This window comes from Diadema antillarum, unplaced genomic scaffold, assembly GCF_040938485.1.
Source record: "Diadema antillarum isolate AM-2024a unplaced genomic scaffold, OU_Dant_1.0 seq00001575_RagTag, whole genome shotgun sequence".
NCBI classification, from domain to species: Eukaryota; Metazoa; Echinodermata; class Echinoidea; order Diadematoida; family Diadematidae; genus Diadema; species Diadema antillarum.
This window is the reverse complement of record NW_027272295.1, coordinates 416074-443942: the sequence shown is the minus strand read 5'-3', so window position 1 is coordinate 443942 and position 27869 is coordinate 416074. Positions and strand designations below refer to the sequence as shown.

At 38.1% G+C, this 27869-nt stretch overlaps 1 protein-coding gene across 1 annotated transcript; it reads right to left on the bottom strand.

The window, feature by feature from the left end:
• Nucleotides 1-205: 205 nt before the first annotated feature.
• LOC139710842 (protein Skeletor, isoforms B/C-like) lies at nucleotides 206-26803 on the bottom strand. The gene is made up of 15 exons (XM_071622764.1): nucleotides 26711-26803; nucleotides 15174-15320; nucleotides 13995-14067; nucleotides 13286-13394; nucleotides 12559-12730; nucleotides 8387-8462; nucleotides 7256-7451; nucleotides 6571-6888; nucleotides 5858-6002; nucleotides 4676-4789; nucleotides 3806-3991; nucleotides 3126-3319; nucleotides 1883-1913; nucleotides 1021-1187; nucleotides 206-322 (listed from the first exon to the last, which is right to left on the bottom strand). Exons 1-15 carry the CDS (start codon nucleotides 26769-26771, stop codon nucleotides 206-208), a joined length of 2106 nt encoding a protein of 701 aa, XP_071478865.1. The 5' UTR covers nucleotides 26772-26803.
• Between the last annotated feature and the right edge of the window lie 1066 nt (nucleotides 26804-27869).

Genomic DNA, 27869 nt, shown 5'->3' with positions numbered 1-27869 from the left:
AAATATTCATTTCTATTTACGAAAGATAAGATTTTCCACAAGGTAACAACAATATATACTAATTCTTACATAACAAAGAGTAAGGAATCGACCTGAAAATGTCAGGTTAAAGAGTGTACATCAGATGAATTATAATAAGACATAAAAAGGCACATGGTCCAAGATGTAAGTGGAATGATATAAAATGTATGTTGGACGAGGCCATTTACATGTTGATTAGAGACAGGATGGAGAGAATGATGATGCTGCATATGGAAGCGGAAACCGGAGAAGCTCTACCGGTCACGTGAATTTTCCAGCCCAGAAAACGGTGGGTATAACACTGAAATCAAGAAAGAGTGTACAAAGACCAAATGACAAAAGTGAATTTTTGACTGTTGAAACTTCGATTTCTTTCATCTTCAATCAATCACGTTTCGAGAGAAATTTTATCAGTGACCGTCCTTTGTGGGAGACGATAGTTCTGAAGGTGTCGTGGATTGACAAAAGTAGCCTGATTGATTTCTGAGAGATGTGCAATAGTATGAATTTATTATAGAGGACCCCGTACAGGACTAGGCTTTAAAATATTTCATTCCAGCCCATTCATTGTACAAGAAAATGAGGCAAACTATTCAGTTACAAAATACAAAATCTCAATTCCTTGATTTTAACTTTGGTTTGATTTGATTTATTGGTTCCTGTATGTTCATTATACATGCACATACATGTAGGCCTGTATGTACACATAAATTGTTGATGCCATACACATACATAAACATCAGTTGTTAACAACTGCTTTTCTTCATTGCCTTTACACAATGTAAAGGAGAATTATGGTAATTTTATTCTGCTATTCATCATGCGTTTAGACAATGCCGAGATACTCAGTATGAAAAAAAAATCAAAAAACATCATCCTATCAAACATCTATACAATGTGATAAAGGAAAGAAGGCGGGGTATGTTTGCATTGTATTTTTCGTACAAACAGTAAAAGTCTGCTCATACCGTCATGATGCAACAGTAGAATGTAACCTACTTGGTAATAGACGAGGTCCGGCGTATCCATGGCCACTTTCCAAACCAATTTTCCAGGTTCGCCGGGCTGGCAGTTCTTCACGAGCGTGGAACGATACGCTCCGAATGAACTGTAGTCATCGGCGTTTCCCGTACTGGGTGTGTTCATCCACTGGCAGAGTGGGCCCTCTACGGTACGTATATTGAAAGAAGAACAGAACAAAGTGCCTTATTTATGATTATTGCCACATGGTAATGAGTCCACATACGAAAAGATCAAAATGTCAAGTAGGTAACAGCAAGAATAGCTCCGGGAAAAAAAAAACCCAAAGAATTTATAGAGTATTTTCCCTTGTTTTACTGAGCACCCGGTATGTATTTTCATTCATTTCTTCTATTAAAAACAAACAAACAGATAAAGGTGAGAGCCGGGTGAGCACATTGCTCAAGGAAAAAGAGCCTGGTTTGCAGAGAGTGCCCTGCACTCTACACTTAGATATACGTATACACAACATGCACGACAAAGGAAAAACAATATTAAACTTGTAAACTTAGAAGACATGTGTTCAGGAAAAGCGTGAAAACTAAAATATGCTTGATGATCCTGTGAGGGAACCACCAAATACGTAAATCTACAGCTGCTTCATTATGTACACATACCTTATTATGTATAATTATGTTCTCTGTCAATACATGTATTTCTAAGTGTTTGCCCAACAGTATGTTTATGTGTTATTGTTGTTGTTGTTCAGTTGTTGTTATTTTTTGTGGTTGTGATTTCAATGAAATCTTTACTGACATCTGTCACTATATAGGTCTATCTAAACATAGGGTCTGTTTAAAGACAACAAAATTGCAAATTCACAGTGATATAAACATCTCACCTTCTGGACCTGCAAAGATTGTCGAAACAACCTGCATGTAAACAAAGAAAAAACAAAGACAAAAAAAGACAAAATGTCACTACAAATGTTTTGGTATGAGGAGGAGCAAGATTGACATAAGGATATACTGCAAATGCACTTCTTGTGTTTCTTCTTCTAGTTTCTCGTCTTCATCTTCATCTTCGTTATATTCCTTTTCATCTTCGTATTGTATCATGGCTGATTAATGCAAATGATCTCGTTTTTTCTTTCTCCTTCTTGTTCTTCGTTTTCATTTTTATTTTCTTCTTTGTCTTCGTTTTCATCTTCTTCTTCTTCCTCCTCCTCTTTCTCTTTGTAATGTCCTTCTAAACTCATGGCTGTTGAATATTGGGACGTCGTGAGAGAATAGTGCTTAAACAGGGGGTGCTGTCAAGGTAAATTTTATTTTCATCATTGTCATGATCGCCACTGTAACTTTCGTCATTATCACTAGTAGCAGCAGAATAGCAAGAGTAGTAGTAGTAGTAGCAGTAGTGTATGGTAGTAGTAGTAGTAGTGTATGGTAGTAGTAGTAGTAGTAGTAGTGTATAGTAGTAGTAGTAGTAGTATAGTAGTAGTAGTAGTAGTAGTAGAAGTAGTCGTCATCGTAATAGTAGTAGTATAGTGTTGTAGGAGCAGTAGTAGTAGCAATAGTAGTAGTGGTAGTAGTAGTAGTAGTAGTAGTAGTAATAGCAGCAGTAGTATAGTTAAACCAGTATATTGCAGTACAACCCTTGTAGTAATAGTAGTATAGTACAAGTAGTAGCAGATAGTAGTAGTAGTAGTAGTAGTGTATAGTAGTAGTAGCAGTAGAAGTAGTCGTCGTCGTAATAGCAGTAGTATAGTGTAGTAGGAGCAGTAGTAGTAGTTGTAATAGTAGCAGTAGTAGTAGTAGTAGTAGTAATAGCAGCAGTAGTACAGTTAAAGTAGTCTATTGCAGTACAACCCTTGTAGTAATAGTAGTATAGTAGTAGTAGTAGTAGTAGTAGTAGTAGTAGTAGTAGTAGTAGTAGTATAGTAGTAGTAAAAGTAGTAGTAGTAGTAGTAGTAGTAGTAGTAGCAGTGGTAGTAGTAGAAGTAGTAGTTGCGGTGGTAGCCGTAGTATAGTTGTTTCCGTTATTGCTGTTGTTGTTGTGTAGTAGTAGCAAGAGGAGGGGAGGAGGAATGGCATGCAGTTGTACACAGTATCATTAATGTATAATCACGAAACCTGGCTATATACCCCCGTATTATCGTTGATGAGCTGTTCGAAACCGCCGTTGGGGTCGTCGGTGATGTAGAAAGGATGGTAGTTAGCATTGACGGAGGGGTCGTCGCCACCACGTACGAGGAAGGTGTAGGTGCTACCCCTCTTTACCGTCATTTCCGGGATGAGGAGGTCATTGATGAACCAGGCGATGCCCCAGCCGACTTGACCTGTGGGTTTTCAGTTTTCAAATATGGGAACGTAAAATCCTGTTCCTGAATAATAAAAAGGTCTTATAACGTTTTAAAAACCTGTTTGATAATAAATGTCAGTTACTAATTGCAGTTACCATGACAACAAAAAAAAAACCAAACAAACTATAAACAAGCAAACAAGTAGCTATATATGAATTGATTTGATTGGTTGCCCAGATGATTATTTCAGTTTGTATATAAACTTTTTTTTTTCAAAAAAAGAGGCATCTCTAGGGTGTCAACCTTGCCTCTGAAATTCATTGCGGGGCAGAAAAGGATCATTGATGCATGTACGATGTGCTGAAACAGTGGCGCGATTTGCATCACCCAAGAACTTATTCTTCGCTCTAAGCCTGAAATGATAATGAAACAAGCAGAGGTTGAGATGAATAGGATAGAATAAAAGTCATCCCAAAGGTTATTTGTTAAACAAGACAAAGACTCGATAAACCACAAGAATACCTGTAATAGCTTCATAACCCTTTTCTCCTCCAGAAAGACCCATTTCGACGGTAAAAGTGGTATCTTCAAGAGCAACAAGACTCTCAATTTCCCATCCACCGGACATTGGAGGTGTGGTCCTCCCAGCGTTCAAGTCCTCACAGGCGGAACTGGCACGACCAAACTCGATTTGGAGATTCGATTCACCTGAATAAGAAAATGAAACAGACTAACACACTAAACACATGCAATCCAATCTAGAATTATTGCTCTATTCACCATCGTACTCCACACGACTTGAATTATCAAATATCAGGTAGGTCTATACATGGTTTAGTTTGATGGTCTGGGATCATGAAATTCTGTCAAACTTCAGAGCAAGAAATTTTTAATTAATGTATCAGGTTTACCAGCTATAGACGTATTTACTACTTGAGTTTTGATCAACATCTGGTATAAATGCATGGTGTGACAGATGTTTTGCCTTTCAAGATCCTGTCCGAAGTCTTTGGAGTTAAAAAACAAACAAACAAGCACTGAAACGGTAATTGACGTAATACATGTGCGTATTTTAGCAGAAAATTGGAGCACAGATCTAACAGGCGATATTATTGCAATCGGGAACAGTTGGCGAGGGAATTTTGAATGTGATTGGGCATTACGTGATGAGCAATATTCTGACACATCACGTTCGCCTTTGCTTTGGAAGAATCGGGACACGCCCCAGTCGAAACGTCGGTTGACACCGTAGTAGTTTAGAGACATGAAACCGAAACCAAACGAAACCTGTGTTTTATGAGCTAACGCCATGGAAACGATCATGTTGAAGCGCCTCATGAGCGACCACTTTTATAACAAAATGGAATGAAATGAATGATAGAGGAGACTTACGTGGAGATCGTTTTTGATTATGGTATGCCACTCGTCCATCTGCGTTGATGGGTCCCAGGGCCCATATGACGAACGTTGGACCATTAGTCAAGATGGGCTTGTCATAAGTAGAGTCTGACGGCATGAATAAAAGACAGCAAAATCGTGAATATCATAAAACTATATGACTGTTTGATAAGTTGCAAACTTATCAAACATCAAAACAATCCAACCCAAAATAGTTTTGACATATATTGGCAGAAAGTTCACTCAATTATGTAAAAAGTATGGAAAGATGATAAGTTTCAACGTCGAACCAAAATGACCTCAGACTAATTCTGCATGCTAATACGAGACAGCGAAGAGAAACCTCCGTCTCTATCTACCTTAATTTGAAAAAAAAATAAAAACGCTGTAAATTATAATCGGGCAAGAAAAAGAGTCGTCGAATCATTTATATAAGTCTTTGTGCTTTCAAAGAAGTTAATACAGAAATTTTAGTAGCTCTTTTGGTAACTCATACAAAGAAGGTGAAATCATAAAGTCTTACAAATTTCCCAGCTCATGAACCTTTGCAATTGATATACAGAACTTTCCTTTTTCTTCTGAAGCCTCACAGATGAATGATTTTATTTTCTTTCCAATCATATATCACCTCAGAATTGTGAGAATCGAGCAATGAGAACTGACCACTGATCTTTACAAAAGGCATCTGGATATCTCATAGGCCCATTCATGCTGTACAAGTAAATGAAGCCGGGGTGCCGCCATCTTACTAGAACTAGACACACTCTTTGAGGATACATGCATTTCCCAGGACAGACTGCCACACCAAATCCAAGATCAAGGTCCCATTTCACAAAAGATGTTATGATAGCAACTCTTGCAGGAATGGCAACTTCTCATGGCGACAGCCAAACAGGAAGCTGGATTCTTGTCGTTAGCATGACAATTATTGCCATTCAAGCAAGAGTTGTTATCATAATGAAATTTTTTTTAATGAAATAGGGCCATGCATGGGTTGTGATATCGTAAGCTCCGTACACAGATGTATGGGCGATGTTAGTGGTAAGATGGCTTCACGGTAGTTTCAAGCGATTGGCCTATGAAAAATAGATATTATCTACCATAGAAATTAGTGAAATGACTGGGCGAAATCATTCGTAATGGCTGCTGAAAACTTTTCGTGAAAACCCCATTTACCCTGAGCTGCCAGCGGCCTCGTGTACGTGATATGCGTGATTCCGTCAACGGTCACTGACGATAATAACGTGACGTCATCAGCAGCCGACCCGGCACCCGCGGCTATCACGTCGGGGCACGCTCCGGCGCCATTTTGAGGAGTGCACTGTTTAAAGAGTCAAGGAGTAAAATGATCATGATTAAGGCATTTAAAAAGAATGCTGATACAATTCCATCATTTGACTAGCACATTTCCCACTTATTCAGGTCATGAAGAAGCCTGAAGTCAATATTTACAAATATATTGTACGTCAAGTTTCTTCGGAGTTACTATCAAAACAAGCATGCAAGCAACAAAAAACAAAACAAAAATCGATGATTTCAAGCCAACAAAAGCTGAATGTTTTGTACCCCACATCCGTTGGAATCTCATTCATGTTATTCAGAATGCTTGTCGCTGTCAGTCATCTCGTGTATTTGTACCCGAATGTTCTTATTTGAATGAATAAATAAAAATAATCTTGAAAGTTCCTTGGCCTTTCCTCGATACAGCAAAGCTAAGCAAACACAATACTACTAAATCACGCAGAAAGACAGACGTATGATCGTGTGTGTGTCTATTTAGTTTCGTTGTATTTTTGCATGAAACTCCTGATCTTTGAGTAAAATATCTTTACAAGGGAAGGGCACCCTCGAATTTGTGCGCGAACGTGCATTATAATCAAACTTGTCACCTGTGCGTATGCCGAGAGATAGTAATCCACCACACGGGCTTGTCCCGTCGCTCCCTCGACGTACGCTACAGCCACGTCTCCGCCAACCATCCTCGTACCCGTGGCCGAACCGCTGAAGCCGAACGCAGCGTACTCGCCTGGAGAGTTCCGGCTGCTGAGTCTGATGGTGATGTCGGTCCCGTTGATCTTCCATCTAACTTGCAAGTTACCCGGAGAAAGTGTCTCACAGTTGGGGAATTCATCCATGGGTTGGGTTTGAGGAGAAACACTCCGAGTCTGAGAAGAAACACTCCGAGTCTGAGAAGAAACACTCGGAGTCTGAGAAGAAAACAAAAGACAAAAATTGAAATGACCAAAGTTGCTGATTCGTCAACTAACTAGTGTCATCAAGTATGCAGAATGAATTTATAATTCAATAAGTCTATGAATAAAATGAATCGATAGAAATAGAATATTAATACATAAATAAATAAGAAAGAAGATGAAAACAAGAAAGGTGCGCTCTCTCTTATTGGAATTCACTAGTATTCCATTTTTTTTCTCATCCTCATTTTTTATTAAGATTTACAAGCTATCTATTAAAAGCTGTATAAAGGTTTGTGCTACCTCTACGTTAAGGACATACGATATACTGCGAATGAACTGGTAAGAACTATTGATCATCTTTTTTTTTCGTTTGAAATACCGTTGGTCTCGGCATGGGTTGCGCCAGCGGTTCTGGAGGAATATTCAGCTGGTTTTGGGCTGGGATGTCGAGATGACCGAAGTCTTGGTTTGCCAGGACACACCACAGGCCAATGTGACCGATGTCGAACACTGTCACCCCGTCTGGCAGAGTTATGGTCAACGTGGCATCGGAGTACCGTCCCAGCACTGCTTTGCTACGAAATCGGACGAGGAAAACATCGACATTTAGGATATCATTATGATGTAGGCCCTATCAACAGACCTCCCCATCCACCCAATGGAGGCGAACGCCATTAAGTTCGACTCTGACGGTAGTCCCATAATCTTACTGTACATCCATGAAACAACGTATTGGTATGATGATGTTGTTCAATGTTTATCTATCTTCACACACACACACACACACACACACACACACACACTCTCTCTCTCTCTCTCTCTCTCTCTCTCTCTCGATTCTTTATATATATATATATACCGATGGAGAGAGAGATCTATAGATATCTCTCTCCATCGGTGTTTGCATACATATCAATTAATTATTATGTATGCAAACATCATTTATTATCTACATGTACGTATAGGCCTACATGCAACAACATAATAATGTTTGGTTATAAGGAGGTTCTCAGTGTAGTGATTTCATTTATATGTCTCTGCCAAGAACAGGAAACAAAACTGAAACCAATTGTAATCATAATTATGTCGACTATGGGGTATTTTGTTGCTGTCGTCGTTGTTGTTAATTGTAATCACAAGAATACTTGAGAGCTTTTCACCAGTCTTTAATGGCAATGACAATATAAGCAGTATAAGCACTACAAAGACAAGCAAAGTGATGTTTTCTTGCTGGGATGAATTTTGCGCTATGCTGTCTCCGCAAGTAATATTGATAAAGCTTTCGCCAATTTGTGACTTTTGTCGCTCTGTGCTGGGTCTCTAGATATTCTATTTACCAAGTGTATTCTTTCAAGTATTCTTAACATAAGTTCTAACTATACTGCGGCTATTTCCCAGTCGTGGGGATATACCGTCTGTTACAAGTAGGTCACAACTGGTTTATTCTCATAGCTCTACAGCAGATTGAAAAATACATGACATGACAAAATGCGGCTATAACAATTATTACCTTCCTGTTTCATCTGGAACAATGATACCATTAGTGTTGCTTGGCGTTCCTCCCGGGCCCGCCCAGAAGTACGCACCTGAAAGGGGAAAAAAAAGCGCAAGAAATAATGTACCATTAATCCTTAGTAGTGCCAATATTAGGTCGCCGAGGTTCTATCTTCATCGGGCACCCATACCGCAGGTCCAAACTTTCCGAAAAAGTTTTAAACAAATTACTCCGCAGTCACTACATCACAAATCTCGAGATCGTTATTTTGGAGATCACAAAAACAAGTGCTGAGATGGTATCACCAAAATAGGGAATTACTAGCTTGTTTGTTTGTTTGTTTGTTTGTTTGTTTGTTTGTTAGCTTGTTTGACTGATTGATTTCGATGTTTCATATGAAATCTATGAAAAACGCATGGATGCCAATTTTAACACACATTGACTCATCCTAAAAAGATTGTATTTATAACAAAGAGTGCATTTAGCAGTGCATATACTGTTGGCTTTGTTTCTTTGTTTCTAATCACTGGTCCAGTATCTCCCTTTCCTTAGCAGGCCCGTAGCCAGGGGGGTGCGTCGGGTGCGTACGCACCCCCCCCCCCAAATTCTAAAAGGTCCACTTTTTCATAATAACGGTTTTTAGCAATTCTCAAGATAACAATCCAAATAAATATTAAGACACATTATATGCTACGTAAATGTGGAAGAGTACGTTTAACAATGTTAAAAATAATTGTACGAAACCCTTTTGTTGTATGAACCATCGGATCGTCCCCATGCACACAAACACAAATGTTATGTATCAATTTGTGCGAGCTATTATTATATTGGCACTGCATGCCATGGCCCTTGGCGCGTGTGACCGGTGTTTTTTTTTTTTTTCCACTGGCCGACCGAGTACGTGCGATTCGTGGATGACATTGAGGTTGACACTTGCATTTTTTCACAGGAACAGAGGTAAGTTGATGAAAATCTAATAGCCTCAAGTTTACATATATGATAAAAATTAAAGAAATTTCCTCGAAATTACTATAATCGAAAACCTGAGACATTTTATATCTACGTCTCACAAAGATATAGTACATGTATATATAAGTACATGTTGGCATGATCCCTGGGGATAGATTATTATGTCAACTATTTTCCATTATGAATGCATGCTCCAATCAAATTGTGAAAAGGTGGTCATGAATTAGCATTTCTTACGAACGATCAGGAGAGACAAAACAAAATGAAAGGCCTATCTTACTCCAGTTCTCTTGTAACACTCATTGGGCCATTATGCATGCCTAACGAATTATTATAATAGCTGCTTTTCTAGCCCTTTTGCTAGTACCAACATTCGAGAAAAGATCATCTATCAAGTAACTGTACGATCTCCGTGCATAATCTAATGCTTTTTATAGTACAAACGATTTCTTGAGCCTGCACCGTTTCAGGCTCTGTTCTGGATACGGCGGTAAAAACTCATTCTTTTTTGTTGTTTATTTTATCATATTTACTAATCTCTTTTCTAACTTACAGGTAGCGGATTTCTTTGCAGGCCAAATTCGGAAATGTAGAGTTGATTATTACTTATACATTTTCTCATGTTGTGACAGTTCTATTGGTTCTCATTTTAAAGTGAGCCAAAACCTAAGAACATTTTCACTTATAATTTCCAAAGAGTATTATGCAGGCACGCAAACTCATTTTAGTTATATTTCATTTAAATGTAATGGGTAAGAGGGTATGAGAGAGAATGGAAAGTGCTGAGCTATGAAGTAAAATGGTAAAGTAAAAAGTTTGTCAGATAGTATTACAAAAGAAACTCTTTCTTTTTTGTTTGTTTATTTTATCATTATTTACTTATCTCTCTTCTAACTTAAAGGTAGTGGATCTCTTTGCAGCCCAAATTCGAAAATGCCTAGAGACAGCTAGTAACCAAATATGCTACTATAATTTAATAAATAAGAAATAACCATTCCAGTATGTATCTTAGTGTGCACAGTAAGACAGATCAAATCAAATAGGAAAACATCTGAGCACTAAGCCTGAGGTCTGAATTTGCACTCAACTTCTTCCAATGGCTAACGGATGTTTAATTTTTGAATTTCACTGACCTCCAAATTTCACAAAGAAAACCTTCTTAGCATGATGGTTAATATGACATTTGACTGATATTGGAGATGTTTGCGAATCGGATCTACTACCTTTAATATTATTAAATCTAAAATGATTATTTGAAAGTTCGGAAATGCTGGAAATATCCTACCACAAGGAGGCAAAATATAAATGGTTCACATTTACAATTCATTTTGTTTTAAAAATTTTCTTATTTATTTTCGTTTTTGACAAACTCGCATACCAACGGCTGATATACTGTATAGTAAAGTGACTGTTTCATCTTCCAAACAGCATCGAATGGGATGGAAAACTCCAACTGAAAGGTGGACACCGTGACCATACTCGCTAAAGAAAACGCGTAATAGGGGTCGTTTTTTCTCACGGATTAGATGGAAAGTGTGATGTACAAGCGTCTATAATCAAAGGGTATCAAAAAGGCCGAAATTTGGGAAAATGGTATATTGTTCAATCATGATGAAGTACTTCTTTAGGGTGCAGGAAACATTTAAGGAATACTTGTTTTTAAGGCCCGAAAAATCAAATGATCATTACTCGTTTAGGGGCCATTTTGAAAGTCCATGTATGAGCATGGTGCCCACCTTTTAATTGTCGCTACCCCTCCCAGGACAGTATCAAAGGACCGTTTTGTTAATTAACGCAATCCCCCCTTCCTTTAAAAATCCTGGCTTCAGGCCTGCTAACGCGGGTATACAATAGAAAAAATAAAAGTTAAAACAACACCAGGAAAATCACTATTCTCAATTTTGCGGCGCGCTACGCGCGCAGAGTCTCGAACACAATTAAACTTTGCAACTTCCTGGCAAAATGAGTTTTTACTATTTCCTAGATGAAATACCGTAACGCGATTGCATGCAACAGACAAAAATACAAATTTCCTCGAGACTTTAAAACGTCATTAAAACAGTCAAAATTTACAATTTGCGCAAATTCTTCTACAACTTTTGTAGTTTGGTCGTCCAAAGAATATATATATATATATATATATATATAATTGTGTGTGTGTGTGTGTGTGTGTGTGTGTGTCATCATTGGTATTGGTACCGAAGGTCCGTTTTTTTAGTGACCGCACCCCCCCCCCCCCCTTGAAAAATCCTGGCTACGGGCCTGCTTAGGTCCTAAAAATACCCCGTAAGAAAGACAAGTTATTTATTCCTTTTTAGGGGGCATTATTGCGATGACTGTGTTATGATCCACATTGTGACGCTTCATCCCTTTCCCCGTATAACGTAACAGTAATCATTGATGTCGATGTCATCACATTGTTTGTGACAAAAGTTCTGCGTAAAATATGCAAGTTATGTTTTTGACGGACAATAGATTATATGGTTTCAACCACATCCATTTTCACTCAAGTGTCTTTTTTTTCCATTGATAGATTATGTTTAAACAGCAAGATCATGCTGCAACAGGTGCAACTTTGTTTCCTCTGCTTTTCTTACTTCTTGTCCCAAAAGACAAAACATGAAGACATTTAGTGAATATTTACTGGCAAGTCAGTGGAAAACTTGCGTCGGCATGACGTCATCATTCCAGCTAATTTGCAGGCATATGGTCCCTACGTACTAGTGTTACTATTTTTGTGAAATGAGTAAAAATAACCTTTATAATCTCTAAATACATAATGGTGAATCCCTTCAATCCCCATTTATTTGACTTTGATATAATTTACTTGAACTAACTGTGGAATCAATATCGCATGAATTTTATAATTCTCAACCTCGATGATTCGAAACCTCGATTGATACACCACTTTACAAACCCTCGATGTGGGATAAGTGGCAAGTGTAATTATACCCGTCTTTTGACAGCAGCAAGAAGGAATGATAGGACCCATGCAGTTTTCAGAAAACCAGACATCTGAAACATTTTCATTATATAGTTTAACTTGTAGTAAAACATGACATTTCCTGTTATGACAATCACCACACATAAACTGAAGGTCAACACGCATGCACGCAATCTCATCAGGCACAAGTTATATGCGCCTGCACAATCCAACACACTCGGGAAAGGGATACATAATAACATTTCCTTCAAATACACATTCACTTTCGGCTTACGTGGTCCATATCCGTCGTAGTCCAGGTTTTGGAATCTGATCTGTTTTGGATTGAGAATGGTGACACTAGAGGCATACACATTGTGGACTCGAGGCGAGAATCCAAGGGGGCCTAGGTTGTACTCCGAAGGAGGAACGAAATTGGCTGGGAAGGACACGTGAGCGAAGTCCACCTGTAACGAAATGATGCGAAACGCATGAGTTAGAATAAAAACAAAACAAAACATACAAATGCGAGATTACATCCCCTGGAATAATCACATGCTACTGTCCGTGCTTCAACATGACACAAACGAAATGTATGGGAACATTGTATACAACACGATCAAATTAACAAGCTCTCATTTTCAGGCCTTCCGTTGACGAGATCCTCACTTCTGCCTCTCTTAGTTCCGGGTCTTCATCTTACATTTTATATGTGTGTACAGCAATGTGGGCGTTTGTGTGTGTGTTTGCTTGTTTCAGTAGTACAATATTTGTAAAGACGAAATATTCAGTATGAGGCCGATAAAACAATAAGTTCCTATGATTTCCGTCTCTGCGATATGGCGCTATTGATGCCCCACAAACTTGAACGTTATCTGTGCATGGACCTTGGTGCTCTGGTGTTTCTCCTCTTTGGTATATGCGTATCATCATTTCCATGACAATGTGTACAACTGAGAACATTATTTTACTAAAAACTACAGCGCCTCCTGATCCTATTGACCACAACACATTTTACCCACCGCAAATCTCCTACACCAAACCGAAAGCCACGCCAAGTCTGACACCGTCTGACCCGTCGGCATCTGCACGTCTATATCTCTGTTGTCATAGCGACCAAGTTTGACCAGGCTGTATTGAATGGACACATGAAAAACATGAATTATAATTAAGCGTTCCTATCCCTCTGCGTGCAACATTCAGCAATTGTCCACATAGGTTTGTATATAAAATTTGTACACATTTGACTCATTGTCACAGCAGAATGGAAGAAACTGCACTTCGTTAATCAAGTTGGCCTGAAATAAAATCCGTGAAGAAAAAAAAAACAATCAATCAAAGGAATCCGTTAGAAAGTGGCATCAAATCGATCGTAGAATTAGAAGGCATTGGAAAAAGTTATGCCTCCAATTAAGAAGCAGTAGTATTCATCTCCACCACACAAACAAGGTTACTTCGGTGATGCTGCCGAAAAAATGCCTTCTAACTCTGGCTCGCAAGCATGAAAAAAAAAAATGTTAATTCGTGTTCAAAAGGTTCTCAAATTATGACATGTAAATTATTTCAACCCGGTGAAGTGGTCAAGCCTCACATCCAACTGGACCCCATGGAAGACCAGCTTAGCATAGCTGAACATGGGATATCCAGCAATCTTCTTAGATGGAAATGAACAAACAAACAAACAAACAAACAAACAAACAAACAAACAAACAAACAAACAAACAAACAAACCTTCCTGTTTCGTCCGGGATGATGAATCCTTGGTCGGACGGGGTCCCGGTCCTTCCTCCCCACAGAAAAGCATCTATACAGACACATAGGTGATATCAAAAGCAAAGGTAGAGACGTTTGACTTTGTATCCTTCTATATGGCGTCTTGCTACCTGAAAATAGTTACGACTTAACTTTATCAGAACCACTTTGAGCATGAGAAGAAAAAGGCAATTTGTACCAGAGAGCATGTTGGTGTTTGAATTCAATGAGATAAGCATCTGTGATGTAATGATTATTTCAAGTAATCCTTGTAAGTGGTGCTTGCCATCACATCCACCTGACAGCAAAAGTGGTATTTGGCAATATCAAAGGAAAATTATTGTCATTACATTCGTTCCAAAATAATAAAGTGGATGCTTTCCAAAGTGTTAATAATACTATTGATGGATCATTCTGGTCACGTGGTCTCGGCGAATTCATTCTTTGTTTGCACATGACTGATGAATTCCATATATTGTTATGTTTGGCAAGCTAATGCATTTTGTCGCTTGAAGACTAGTGGAGTGCCTAATTAACTGAGAAAGAAGAAAGGTCATTTGTACAAATTTGTGCATGAGCTAACCCCGAACTGGCTTGTTACAAGAAATAACCTAACTCTTGAGTTACTGGATGTTCAGTTTCCGGAGCATTAGGGTATGACATGTATTTAAATCATTTTTATAATGCCAATCTACGCGAAATGAAATTAATGATCTTCTCTCTAAATACACGTACTGTATATAGAAACACAACTTCTAAATGGAGTAGATAGATGGAATTCAAATTTACCATATGATATGCACCCACTTATCACTTATGATGAATTACGTGTACTGTTCATCTGTCGATTGATATATATATTATAATACATACTGTACATATTGACTCAGTAACACCTTAATGTATATTGTATATACAGCATTATTCATACATGACTACCCCCATCATCTCAAGTGGTGTATCACTTTACCGCGGCGGCCTTCAGAGAACTCATCATGCATTCTGAGCAGTTGTGTGCTACGCGAGCAGTCTACAATACCAGTGAAACGTGATGTATGATAAAGAGCACACTCCGCTGCCTTTGCCATGTACACTATACTACATTACAAAATGATAATGATAAATGATGATTGTAATTGGTGATGGAAGAGCGCTCACCCGGAGCAGTACCGTCATAGGAAAACCCGATGATGCGCAGTCTATTGTTGTCGATAGCGTAGACGGTACCAGTCACGGCGTGCGCGTTTGACGTTCCGAATGACGCGACCAACTTCCCATTATACTGCCCCCTGGCCAGTCCAGCAGCTGTGTCGATCAGAGAAAGTAAGGAGGAGATTGTTTATGAGGAAAACCATTTTCGTTAATCAGATATTTGGAGTGAAAATGCATCACGAAGTGTTGACATGATTGTGCGTGTATTGCACACACATACCTTGGACTCAATTCCAGATGGAAGATCATTGATGTATATTCCTAATAGACATCAATGATCTTCCATCTGGAATTGAGTCCAAAGTATGTCTTTATGCCGATGACTGTATTCTATACCATGAAATCCGCTCACCGTCAGGTAGTGTTGTTCTCCAAAATGACCTCCAGCGCCTAGAAAAGTGGGCGAAAACGTGGCTAATGTCATTTAAATTGCCAAAATGCCAGATGATCCACTTCACAAAAAGGCGTACCATTATCCCAACTTCATATACACTCTACGGCCATCGCCTTGCAGAGGTGTCACAACACAAGTACTTGGGAATAACCCTGTCATCGGATCTAAAATGGAATACACATATTGACAACATCACCAACAAAGCAAGCAGTATGCTCGGATTTCTACGGCGTAACCTCCATAGAGCCGCTCTTAATGTCAAAGTACAAGCATATAAGAGTTTAGTCCGCCCTCACCTGGAGTACTGTAGCCCTGTTTGGGACCCGCACACTTTGAGGCTTATCCAAAAAGTAGAGGCTATACAAAGGAAAGCTGCCCGTTTCATAACCAACGATTACAATTATGGAAGCTCTGTAACAACCATGCTCCAGAATATCAAACTACCTACCCTGGAACATAGGCGTCACATGAACAGTATCATATCCATGCATAAAATAATCTATGGCCTGGTTGATTTGCCCTTCGAAAGACATGGTGAATTCAACCCTGAACCACTTAGAAGGACCAGGAGTTGGAAGCCTCTTCAAATCAAGCTCCCTACTTCCAGAACTGATCTCCATCTACACTCATTCTTCCCAAGAACCACCAGAGAGTACTGGAATTCCTTACCACAAGCAATAACCAATACAGCTGATCCACGTTCATTTAAAGATACATTATTCAAACATTTTGAGTAATGTCCCTTCTACCATGACCTATGAACCAAAGTTGAGTGTTGCTCTACCAGGGCTGATCAACGTACACCATCAAGATCAAGATCAAGATACCCACAAGCATGCATACACGTATTGTTCAATTCAATTCAATTGTTCGGGTAGTCCGCCATGATGGAAAAAAAAAACAGGTGTATGTGGGAAAAACCCCCATAAGAATAATGATGCCGCATTCAATTTCCTGCTCGTTTTCAATCTGGACGTTCAAATGCTAACTATGAAAGCGCCTCGAATGATCACGTGAATAGATGATGAGATTGCATTCTCAGTTGCTGCCATACACAAAGGACATTCTCATTTCAAACAAAAGGAGCATGTGTAGCTTCCGGCAGTACACAAATGACTCCGAGGTTTGAGTGGGTGGATAGGAATTTGATACACTACATGTAGGCGTATATAATTTCAGCTATAAACTCAAAACAAAACAAAAACAAAAACAAAAAAGCAAAACAGAAACACACAAAAAGTGTGAGTCAGCTTTTTTTTAATACACTGAGTTCAAAATTCCCCCAAAACATTATTAAACTGTGTGCTGACTATATTTCATCATCAGCTGCATGAACTTGATAAAGATTTCAAAGGTTGTACCAATGTAGCTTGAATTTGAATGACATTCGTATACTGTACCCAGAAATAGCTTTTTTGTTTCATTAATATCACCTTGGAAGATATTTATTAAAGGGATAGTACAGTATTGGTGGAGATGAAAATTGGGTTTTTAACTTTTTGCAAGATACCAAGAAAACACTTATGAAATAGTACATAGCATACCATCTTAAGAGGAATTCAAAGTTTATTTGATGAAAATCGGGTTTGGAATGACTGAAACATCCAAAAACAAAGTAAAACAAAGCAATCGTAATAAAGTGTGGGTCCCACACTTATTAGAATCACCCTGTTTTGGATATCTCAGCCATTTCAAAAACAATTTTCATCATATAAACTTTGAATTCCTCATGGAATCATATGCTCTTTCATATTTCATAAGAGGTTTCTCATTATCTCACCAAAAAAATGTTAGAAACCTGAAATTAGGTCTCAACCAAAACTATACGATCCCTTTAAGTGGCCAAAACACTGTTTCAAAGATAAAGTGCATCCAAAGCAGAAGGTTACCGACGACAGTTATTATGACTGTATGTCAGATAATTAATTAACTGCCACAGGAATATCTTTTTCCGATGTGATGTGAACATTTTCAAACTAGGAATATAGTCTGGTATTGCAGATAATGCGATCTGATTACCCTCTTACAGTGGTACTAAGTACTACATGGTCAGGCTCTTTGATGATAACAACGCGTCTGCGACGTCATCACACTCTCGAAACTGAAGGACGAAACTTGTACCGGACATCACCCGGGATATCCTTTCAAGCTGTTAGCTCTATACTCTCTCTCTCTCTCTCTAAATAATAATAATAATAATAAGATGTTGAATTGAGAGTGTCTCTCAGTATACTTATTGCTTAAATTGGCATTCCAGACGATTTCCATAATGACACATGGCATAGCATATGAATCGACAAACCCACGTATTAGATTTGTAGAATTTATTGTTGACCTTGAGCAGAGAAACCAATACTCTGAAATAAGCCTAAACAAATTACACTGAACAATTTTGATGTCATAGGAGGCTCCCATATTTCAGAAATGTAGTAGTGTAATTCCATTACAATACCGCCTGTATAGAATCATGCATGCCTTCTCCAATTGTTCTGTTTCCTTGAGCCCTAACTCAGGCATTCTTATGGTGAGGCTGTATGTCATCATCTTTGTTCATTGCAATTCGTTATGAAATTTGAAAACATTTCTATTACTCGATCATCCCGATCACTATTAATGAATCTGGGGGTCTCTTTTAAATACCCAAGCTAGAGTATAATAAACTTTTGACTTTATGTGGCTTTGGGCAGTAATATTATATGTCTTTGGTAAGTAGGGACCTATTGACAATGCACTATTTTTTAATGTCTTTGTTTAATAATGGATATATCTGAAATCTTTTGACATCCTGACAAGCAAATCACTGTATGGCAAAGAAATGTTTGATTGTGGTGATGTATAACATGAGCATAAAGGACTCGCGGTCTCTCTCCGCTGCATTAAAACACAGTGATATATATATATATATATATATATATATACACTCAGCAAAAAAAAAAGTAAGTTCCCCCCTAACATTTTTGGATATATCACAAAAAGCATTTTACGGATTTTCATAATTCAAACGGGAATGGATAGAAAATTTCATTACTCATAACATGAATGGCATATAATTGCCACCAGATATCATTATTGGTGTAAAAAAAGGCATTTTATGTCAAAATGCATGGGGAAAAAAGTTGCACTTTAGGCTATATGAAGCATATTGTATACATTTGCTATGTAAGTTAGCAAATGACCTTTTTAAATTGTGTAATTCTCAGGAATTTCTTCAGGTACAATGTGCTTTCCTATTAAACAGATGTTATGCATACTTTTAAACAATAGCCTTTTCAATATGAAAATGCTTGGAGGAGCCATGTGATTTGTAATTCCAATTTGGGTTGATCACATTAATGTGCCTATGGCCATTTTGCATCATGCGCTCAAGTTGTAGATCAGTTTGTTGAAGGAAATGGCATCGAACGTATGGAGTGGCCTGCAAGATCCCCTGACTGTAATCCAGTAGAGAATCTTTTGGATATCATTAAGCGGAAAGCGAGCAAGAAGGTGAAAAATGACACTTCACTGCAATAATTTCAGCGCATCTTGCAGAGAGCATGGGCCAACATTGAGCAGCGCCAAGTACAAACTTTAGTTAACAGTATGAAGACGAGATGCCGGCTGGTCATTGAAGCGGATGGTGGACATATCAATTATCAAATACTTGACTGTATGCTCATGAAAAGAAAGAGATAGAAAAATATGCAATAAACCATGCTTAAATGTTCAGAATCATGATTGATTGTTTGATTATTTGTGTAAAAGTCACTGCAAATCACTAAAGTGCAACTTTTGTTTCCATGCATGGACATAAAATGCATTTTTTCACACCAATAATAATATCTGGTGGCAATGATTTGCCACTCATGTTATGAGTAATAAAATTCCTTATCCATTTCCGTTTGAATTATGAAAATCAGTAAAATACTTTTTGGGATATATAAAAAAATGTTAGGGGGAACTTACTTTTTTTGCTGAGTGTATATATATATATATATATATATAGGGTACATGCAGGTAATATGAGACTATTAAGCTCATTTGCATAAATGGCATGAAGATGCATACAGAGAAACCCATCAAACTTTGTTTTTGGGAATTAGCAACTATTCATCCTTCCTTTTATATAGCATTTGCACTAATCAAATATTTTTGTTGACAGTTAATATGCAAATTATGACATCATCGCAGAAGTCTCATATTACCTGCATGTGCAGGTAATATGAGACTGTGCATGGTAGACATTGTGTCAATGTTGAAATGACAATCTTATGTCTTAAATTCATGACTTTTTTCTATTGGTGTTGTTTGACTATTTAATTTTGATAGATATCATATGAATATTATCTAAAACTGAGACAAATAACACAATTTTAAGCCAAAAATTGATTTTAAGCATGAAACGCCATTTTCCGTGTGTTTGTACACAAATCTCAGAAATTCTCAAATTTGACGCCGACATGAGATTTCATTACCGACATGAGATTATTACGTAAAGGTCTTTTACTTTTATTTTTACAAAATAGGTATCAAATGTTGCACAAAAGTTCAAAGAAAAAAAGATAATCCTGATGGGCATTTTATTATATTTTATTATTCTTTTTTTTTTTGGCAACTGAGCTAGGCCTGGCCTAGCTCAGTTGCAAAAAGAAAATTGAATAAAAAATGATAACAACCGCGGAAATATCACACAAAACGTTGAGACCCCAGTCTTTTATGGTTAAAACTATGAACATTGTGAATTTAAATGTTTGAAGTAATCGTGTACAGTATCTAACACATATAAAATAACACTTAAACTAAAGATTATAGCACACCAAATTAATTGTGGCATTAATTTGGAAGCACCCTATCTAAAGTACACAAATATCAATTTACATACATGTTCATATAGCTGTGTGTTGTACTTTGTGATACATTTTTTATATACTTTGAATATAAAAAACTGTCAGAGAAGAAAATGAGGTATTTTGATGTTGGCTTCTATCTAATTAGGCAAGTCACTTGATATCAGAGATGTCAATAAAACCTGTCCGACATGTTGACGTCTCATATTACCTGCAGCTTGTTGGGTCTTGTTGGTCCCCTTTGAAGCCATATAACACATATTTAGTACAGTACATAGACCAAAACACACTTTCTTTGGTTAAACCAATCAATGAGCTTACATAAAATGCAAAGAATTGATTTCACACACAATAACTTTACTTACACCAGTGTAATTGGTGAAATGTCAAATCTTATATCAAGGCTAAAAAATACTGTAATTTTTACATATCTTTTCAGTATTTGGTGATATTCTCACCAAACTTTCAGTCAGCGAGCAGGAAAATCATCAAGAACTAAGCACAGTGATGATATAAAACTATAGATGGCGCTATATGCATTTTGGAAGTGGTTCAGGTGGAGTAATAAGGGTTTTTAAGTCACGCGTGCCATATTACCTGCAGTCTCATATTACCTGCATGTACCCTATATATATATATATATATATATATATGTGTGTGTGTGTGTGTGTGTGTGCCTATGTGTGTGTGCGTGTGTGTGTGTGTATGTGAGAGAGAGAGAGAGAGAGCATGTGAGTGATACTTGAAACTCAATACTAAAAGGAAACGAAGTGAGAGGAGGAGAAATAAGAATTTTTAGATACTGAATATGAGCATAGACGAAAGCATGTATACATAACTATATACATGTATTACTGACATTATCTCCGAAGGGTGCAGATAGCCATTCTTAACATGCATACAACGAGGGAAATAAACACGACTGTGTACATACATGTAGGTCTGCTATATTGTCCATTATAATGCTCATATACAGTGCTTCCCTTATAAAGGAGAATGATACCGTTATACATGAAATGTGAATTGAAGAAATACAGCAATACTAGTAGAACACTTTAGCAAAGTTCGAGGAAAATCTGACCAACATTTTCAAAAGTTATGACTTTTTATAGTTCAAATAATGCAGCTATCACAGGATAAGAAGACTACAACACATACGGACAACAATAAAGGAAATATTTTCATTTTTCTATTATCGCATAATGAAAGAGTACTTGACTTACCTCTTACAGAAAACAGAGAAATTACCTTAACACATTAATATGTCAGTAGTAAGTATAGATATAAAGCATACTTTTCACAAGAAGAAGTGACATTTTGTGAAATTCTCTCTGTATATTTTCCTTGTATCGGTGTAGGCCTATATACCTGACGTCACGAGCTTAAGTACAGTTGTCTCATCAAGCGATGTCTTAAAAGTTCATAACTTTTAACAGGTTGTCCTCTTGCTTTAAATTTCATTTATATTGTCAATCCGCGTGTACATTTGAAGACAAATTTCATATTGGCATTCGTTTGAATGGAAGGACCCCTACTGTAAATCCTTTTAGCATCTGGTCTGTCAATTACTGAGTATTGGTATCCGGTCTCATATCAAAAGAAACAATTTTGGTAAGATTTTGTTCTACACCTGTAGGGTGATGATTATATTGTTTGACAGGGAAACCTTGCCTTGCGGTTTTCCGTTTTAACTTTATGAATGCATGTTTGCATATACGGTGACAGAATTACGTGGTTATATGCTGAATTTTTACACCGGGATCTGGTGTACGAGATGGGAAAATTCACAACATGGAAGGCATCTTCATACCATTCAGCCTACACCATATGCGAAATTTAAATCATTCTGTAAAAATAGAAAAGACGAATGTGTATTACATCGATTAAGACTTGGAAAATGTAGGCTTAATTATTATTTGTGTAAAATAGGAAAACATGATAATGGACAATGTGATACTTGTAAAGAACAAGAGACTATCTCTCATGTTCTGATGTATTGTAAAGAATACTCCAGAGAACGAAAGTTTTTATGCAAACGTCTAAAGATATCATCTGATGCTCTCACATTACAACATTTGCTCCAAAATGACGAACTCCGCCAAGAATGTGTTTTATTATTTTTGAAATCCACGGGCATATATGCCAGAATATGATTTTTTTTTCTTTCAAGAAACATATTTATCGGGGACTGATGTGTCAAGTCTCATTTCATCTCCTCTGTGTTCTTTTCTCTTATTTTCTTATTTCTACCTAATGAGAAGATAATCAGGAGGAATAGTATATAACGTAACATCATTGATGCACAGCACAGCACTGCACTTACCCGCTATTGGGCTTGTCTGTTTGTATTTTGTGTTTAGAATTATAGCTAGGTAATATGTTTTGTATTGCATGGTGTATACAAATCGGGAAACTGTATCGCAAAATAATGTGTTGGGTGGAGCGCCCTCGTTGCAAATGAGTGGTCTAGGTCATGCGCGATCGGCCGAGAAGCCTGCTCAACATTACCGAGCCGGGCTGACCAGATTTTGCGAGCCTTTTACGAGGTGCTTTTCTCTATCTCAACCTTTATGCGTACAGATTGCTCCCCGCGCTTAATTATAATCATGATTATTATTTTACTTATATTACAATGGAATTATTATTCTTTCCGTTGTCGAAAAATGAGTGTGAATTTCTTTTATATATGAGATAAAAGGCGTAAATATTCAATATTGAATGACGCGCCATTTAAGCACCACCAACAACAACAACGTCATGCATCCAATTTTCCGGAAGCGTTCTGGTTCTGGTTCTGGTTCTGGTTGTATACTGCACACAACGCCCTGGTGGGCTATCACGGTACAGTGGTCGAGGTCATTTGCAGCAGCAACAATTAAATCTTGAAGTGTGCTTTTTGGGTTATACTAAACACATCTATATTTAATAAATCTGCTTTAAACTTGTCAAGGTTGTGGGCCGTTTTCACACTATCTGGTAGTAGATTCCACTCTGGAATAGTGCGAGTGTAGAGGGAATACTTAAGACAATCCTTGCTAAATTTAGGCCTCTCATAGGAAAATTCTCCATGAAGTCGACGAGTATGATAGTTTCCTTTGTGGGTGAATTTCTCTACATTGTTTGGGATCAGTCCATGGGTTTCTTTGTAGATGGTTGTAAGTCTGGCTCTAATACGACGGTCTTCAAGGGTCTCCCATCCAAGTCTTTGGACCAGGGAAGACGAGCTGGTCTCTCTGTTGTAATTGCTGGTTACGAATCGTGCAGCTCTATTTTGGATTTTTTCAATTGATGATATGTGTACCTTGTGGTAAGGATCCCAGATGGCATGGCAGTATTCCAATCTTGGGCGTACCAGTGATTTATAAGCAATTGACTTAACTTCAGGAGGACAGCAGTGAATGTTTCTTCTCAAGAGCCCCAGCATGCTGTTTGCCTTGTTGCATATTTTGTGTATATGACGCGACCAGGTAAGATCTTTAGATATCTCGACTCCCAGATATGAGTAGTGTTCCACTTCAGCAAGGGGCATATCGTTCATCTTGTATGTGAACTTGGGAGGTTTGCGTTTGTGTGTAATACTCATAGAGTAACATTTGGATTTGTTGAAATTCATTTCCCATTTCTTTTCCCAGGCCATGACATCATTTAGATCCTGTTGGAGTCTACATTGGTCTTCAGGTGACTTGATCTCCTTATAAATAATACAGTCGTCGGCAAAAAGTCGTATATCTGACTTAATTCCTCTGGGTAGATCGTTAATATAAACAAGGAAAAGGAGTGGCCCTAAAACTGTGCCTTGAGGAACTCCTGATAACACTTTGGCCTCTGCGGATGACTTGCCATCCAGCACTACTTTCTGATGCCGTTGTGTTAAAAAATTTCTAATCCAGGTTAAGATGTTGTTTCTAATGCCCACACTGGAAAGTTTAAGTAGTAAGCGTTCATGTGGAACAGTGTCGAACGCTTTACTGAAATCCATGATGATCATATCCACTTGCCCCTTTGAATCCAGAGTTATTGCAAGATCGTTAATAAGACCAGTAAGTTGTGTTTCACAGGAAAGCCCTTTCCTAAACCCGTGTTGTTTGTCGAATAAAACATTATGTTGTTCAAGGTGGCATATTATATGATGATAAATAATATGCTCTAATAATTTACATGTAATTGAAGTGAGGGAGATCGGACGATAATTTGCAGGATTCGATCTATCACCTTTCTTGAAAAGGGGAGATACATTTGCATTCAGCCAGTCGTCTGGAAGTGAACCAGTAGACAAGGATTTGTTGAAAATCTTGGTTAAGACTGGAGCCAAGCTCTCTGAACATTCCCGCAGAATTCTGCCTGGGATTTCATCAGGTCCTGTTGCTTTATTTGGCTTGACATTGTTAAGGAGTTTTAATACACCGGAAACTGTGACATTAATTTCAGTAATATCAGATATGTCCTCATAATTACATTTTGGCATCTCAGATTGATCTTCTGTAGTGAATACAGAACAAAACTGGTCATTAAGGGTGTTGGCCTTGTCCATTGGTAAGGTTGCAAGACTCCCGTCACTTCTCTTTAGAGTAGATACACCAAAAACCTCTTGTTTTGTGGTTTTGATGAAATTCCAGAATGGTTTTGTGTTGTTTTCCTTTAAACTCCCTCCTATGATGTCCCTAATATAACTCCTGTAGGCTTTACGAATATATCTATCAGTCTTACGTCGGTGGGTTTTGAATTTTTCCCAGCTTTCAGATGTTTTCAGTTTTTTAGCCCTTTTGTACAATCGCTTTTTCTTTCGTATATCCTTCTTAATGCTGTAATTTATCCAGGGGAGGTTACGTCTCGACGAACTTTCCTTAGAAGGGATGTACTTATTCATTGAAGAAATAATGATGTTCTTGAAACCTAACCAGATTTCATTGACATCATGACTTGCTATGTAATCAGGAGTGAGGAGCTCATCAAAAGCTGTAATATCCTTGGAGATGTCATCGTACTTTGCCTTTTTGTAAAGGAAGATTTTTCGTCTGGGTGGTCTCACAAATTTTGGTTTGATATCTGCTTCGATGATTACCACATCATGATCACTGATACCTCCAGTAACTGTGACATTTTTCACAAAAGACGGACTGTTTGTGAAGCACAAGTCTAATATGTTCTTTTCTCTAGTTGGTGTAAGAACCTTCTGGTGTAGGTTGTGATCCTGTGTTATTTCAATCATGGCTTTGCTGGGAGCTGGATAAGATCCTCCACTGACAAATGCAGAGTTTTCCCAGTCAACGTGAGGTAAATTAAAATCCCCTAGTAGCCAGATGGATGCTTGTCTTGGGATTTTGTTTAATGCGATATCAAGTTGCCTGATAATCTTCCTTAGTTGACTGAGGTCTGTAAAATGCACCAATAAACACGGGGCTAATACCTTTGACGTGTATGCTTGCCCAGACTGATTCAGTTCCAGTTTCTAAATTCTTTTCCTCCGTTGTTCAGGCGTTGACGGAAAGATCGGTCCGTTTGCATTGCACGTTTACCAAAACAATCAAACAAACAACAGAAAAAGTCTACAAAGTGTGTGGCACTGGAAATCTGTCCTAATTACATGATTAAAGCCACCTAATCCGTTGCTTTTCTATGTTACGTTGGTGAAACTGTTGTGTTGGACAGTACTTTATATGCACCAAGAGCTTGCTATATACAGTAGAAAGGCTACAATATGCGCGTTTAAGCACACGTATTATCTAAATCTGTACAAACTAACACACACACACACACCCACAAACACACATGCATGCATACACACAAGAAATCCTTAAATGATTATAGTACTAATTAGCATGATTACACGCGTAGAACGCAGCTTGGCATAATGAACCAACCGTCACTGCAGTCGTTGCTCAGTGTATGACAACAACAACTAGAGGCAGTTCATATTTTGATTACGTTCTAGGCTGTCATGCTCATATTATGTCATGTGAGCATGCGTGATTGATGAGTAGATCAGTCTAGTTTAAGTTTGTATGTCTCTTATATCAAGAAAATATCGGCACATAGATTGCAGTATTTTGTTTCACGTATGTGCAGTAACGAATTTCCAAACGGAGTGGTTTTACTGGAGTCGAAAAATACTCAACGATGATAACTGAAAGCTGCAGCATCCCGACAACGATCATGACGACGCTTCAGATTTCTCAGGGAACAAGATCATGCCATGGTTACACTGAAAAAAAAACCTTACTAAGAAATAACCCCAGTCACGCCAGTGCCATTTAGGAACTCACCTTGTAGATAAAGATAGAGGAACAAGTGTAGCCAAACAGGGACACGCTGAAGCCACGCCATCTTACTTGGTGATCTGCGCTTTCGATAGTGAAGCAAGGATGCCACTACGTGTACGTGTATGCAGTTGGTAAAACCTAATTGTTGTGAAGCTTCGTCTATGTGTAGATTATCATGTGCATTGAGCCGTTTCAACATTCCCTACTCTTAAAATAAAATCCGGGTGACGGCAGGCATTTCTGCGCCCAAGGCACTATAATAGTAGGCCTATTACGCAGAGCTTGGACTCGTCTCTTTGGAGAGATTAACGCTTGGAAACAATGACGTCAGAAGGGGACACTTATCTAGATCACTGTCGGTTCTTTCCGTTCATAGGATGTTATTCTCTGCCAGTGCTTTGACATTATATTGTCGATATCTTGTCAGGCCATTTTTTTTTTTTCAAAATTCGTCATCGGTCAAAGAATAATTGTAGATATAGCATAGGTTTAGACCTCTTTATCATAATTGTGCATGTTATATGGGGTGCGAGCTTCGCTTTAATGTAAGCTCTGTCCCTCATTAATGAAGATTAAAAAAAAACCTAATAATTTTTGACGTACACTGTGTTCTGGCGATTATTTCCATGAGCGGTGATTAAGACATTGATGTTCTTTCTATTTCTAACGTTTATCTACTGCTCTCTTTAGTATTCAAATAACAACTTTTAAGAGTTACATATGCAGGGGTTCGGCTGGGACAATTGCTTTCGATTCGACGGACAGCTTCGAGGGTCAGTGTTTTGCACAAGACCTTGGGGGCGGGGGCACTTGGCCCTGCCGGTGCCGAACTACCATCGTCCAGCTACACGAGCCGCCAGACGCACTGCAGGAAATTCTTTCATCCAATACTCCACCTGCACCAACTGTTTCAAACACTATATTCCACGTACCATCAAGGACTGGAACTCATTACCACCGGACATTCAGAGCACAGTCAACAACGACACTTTTAAACTTCAAGCAACCATTTTTTTTCCGTAACCGAGACTCAAGCTACAAGGATTAACAGAGCAATATCGCGCACTCCCCCTTTCCTCCTCGTTTGATTCCAGACGGAACGTTGAGGAGTACCTTGAAGAAGAAGAAGAAGAAGAGTTGAGACTCCTTCCATGGCTAAGAT

Coding starts and splice junctions, on each gene's coding strand:
- LOC139710842 (XM_071622764.1), bottom strand. CDS start 26,771: ATGGCGTGGCTTCAGCGTGTCCCTGTTTGGCTACACTTGTTCCTCTAT. Junction 12,731..13,285: donor TTTGGTGTAGGAGATTTGCG/GTGGGTAAAATG, acceptor ATTTCGTTACAG/GTGGACTTCGCTCACGTGTC. Junction 3,320..3,805: donor GGGTTATGAAGCTATTACAG/GTATTCTTGTGG, acceptor GAAAACCCACAG/GTCAAGTCGGCTGGGGCATC.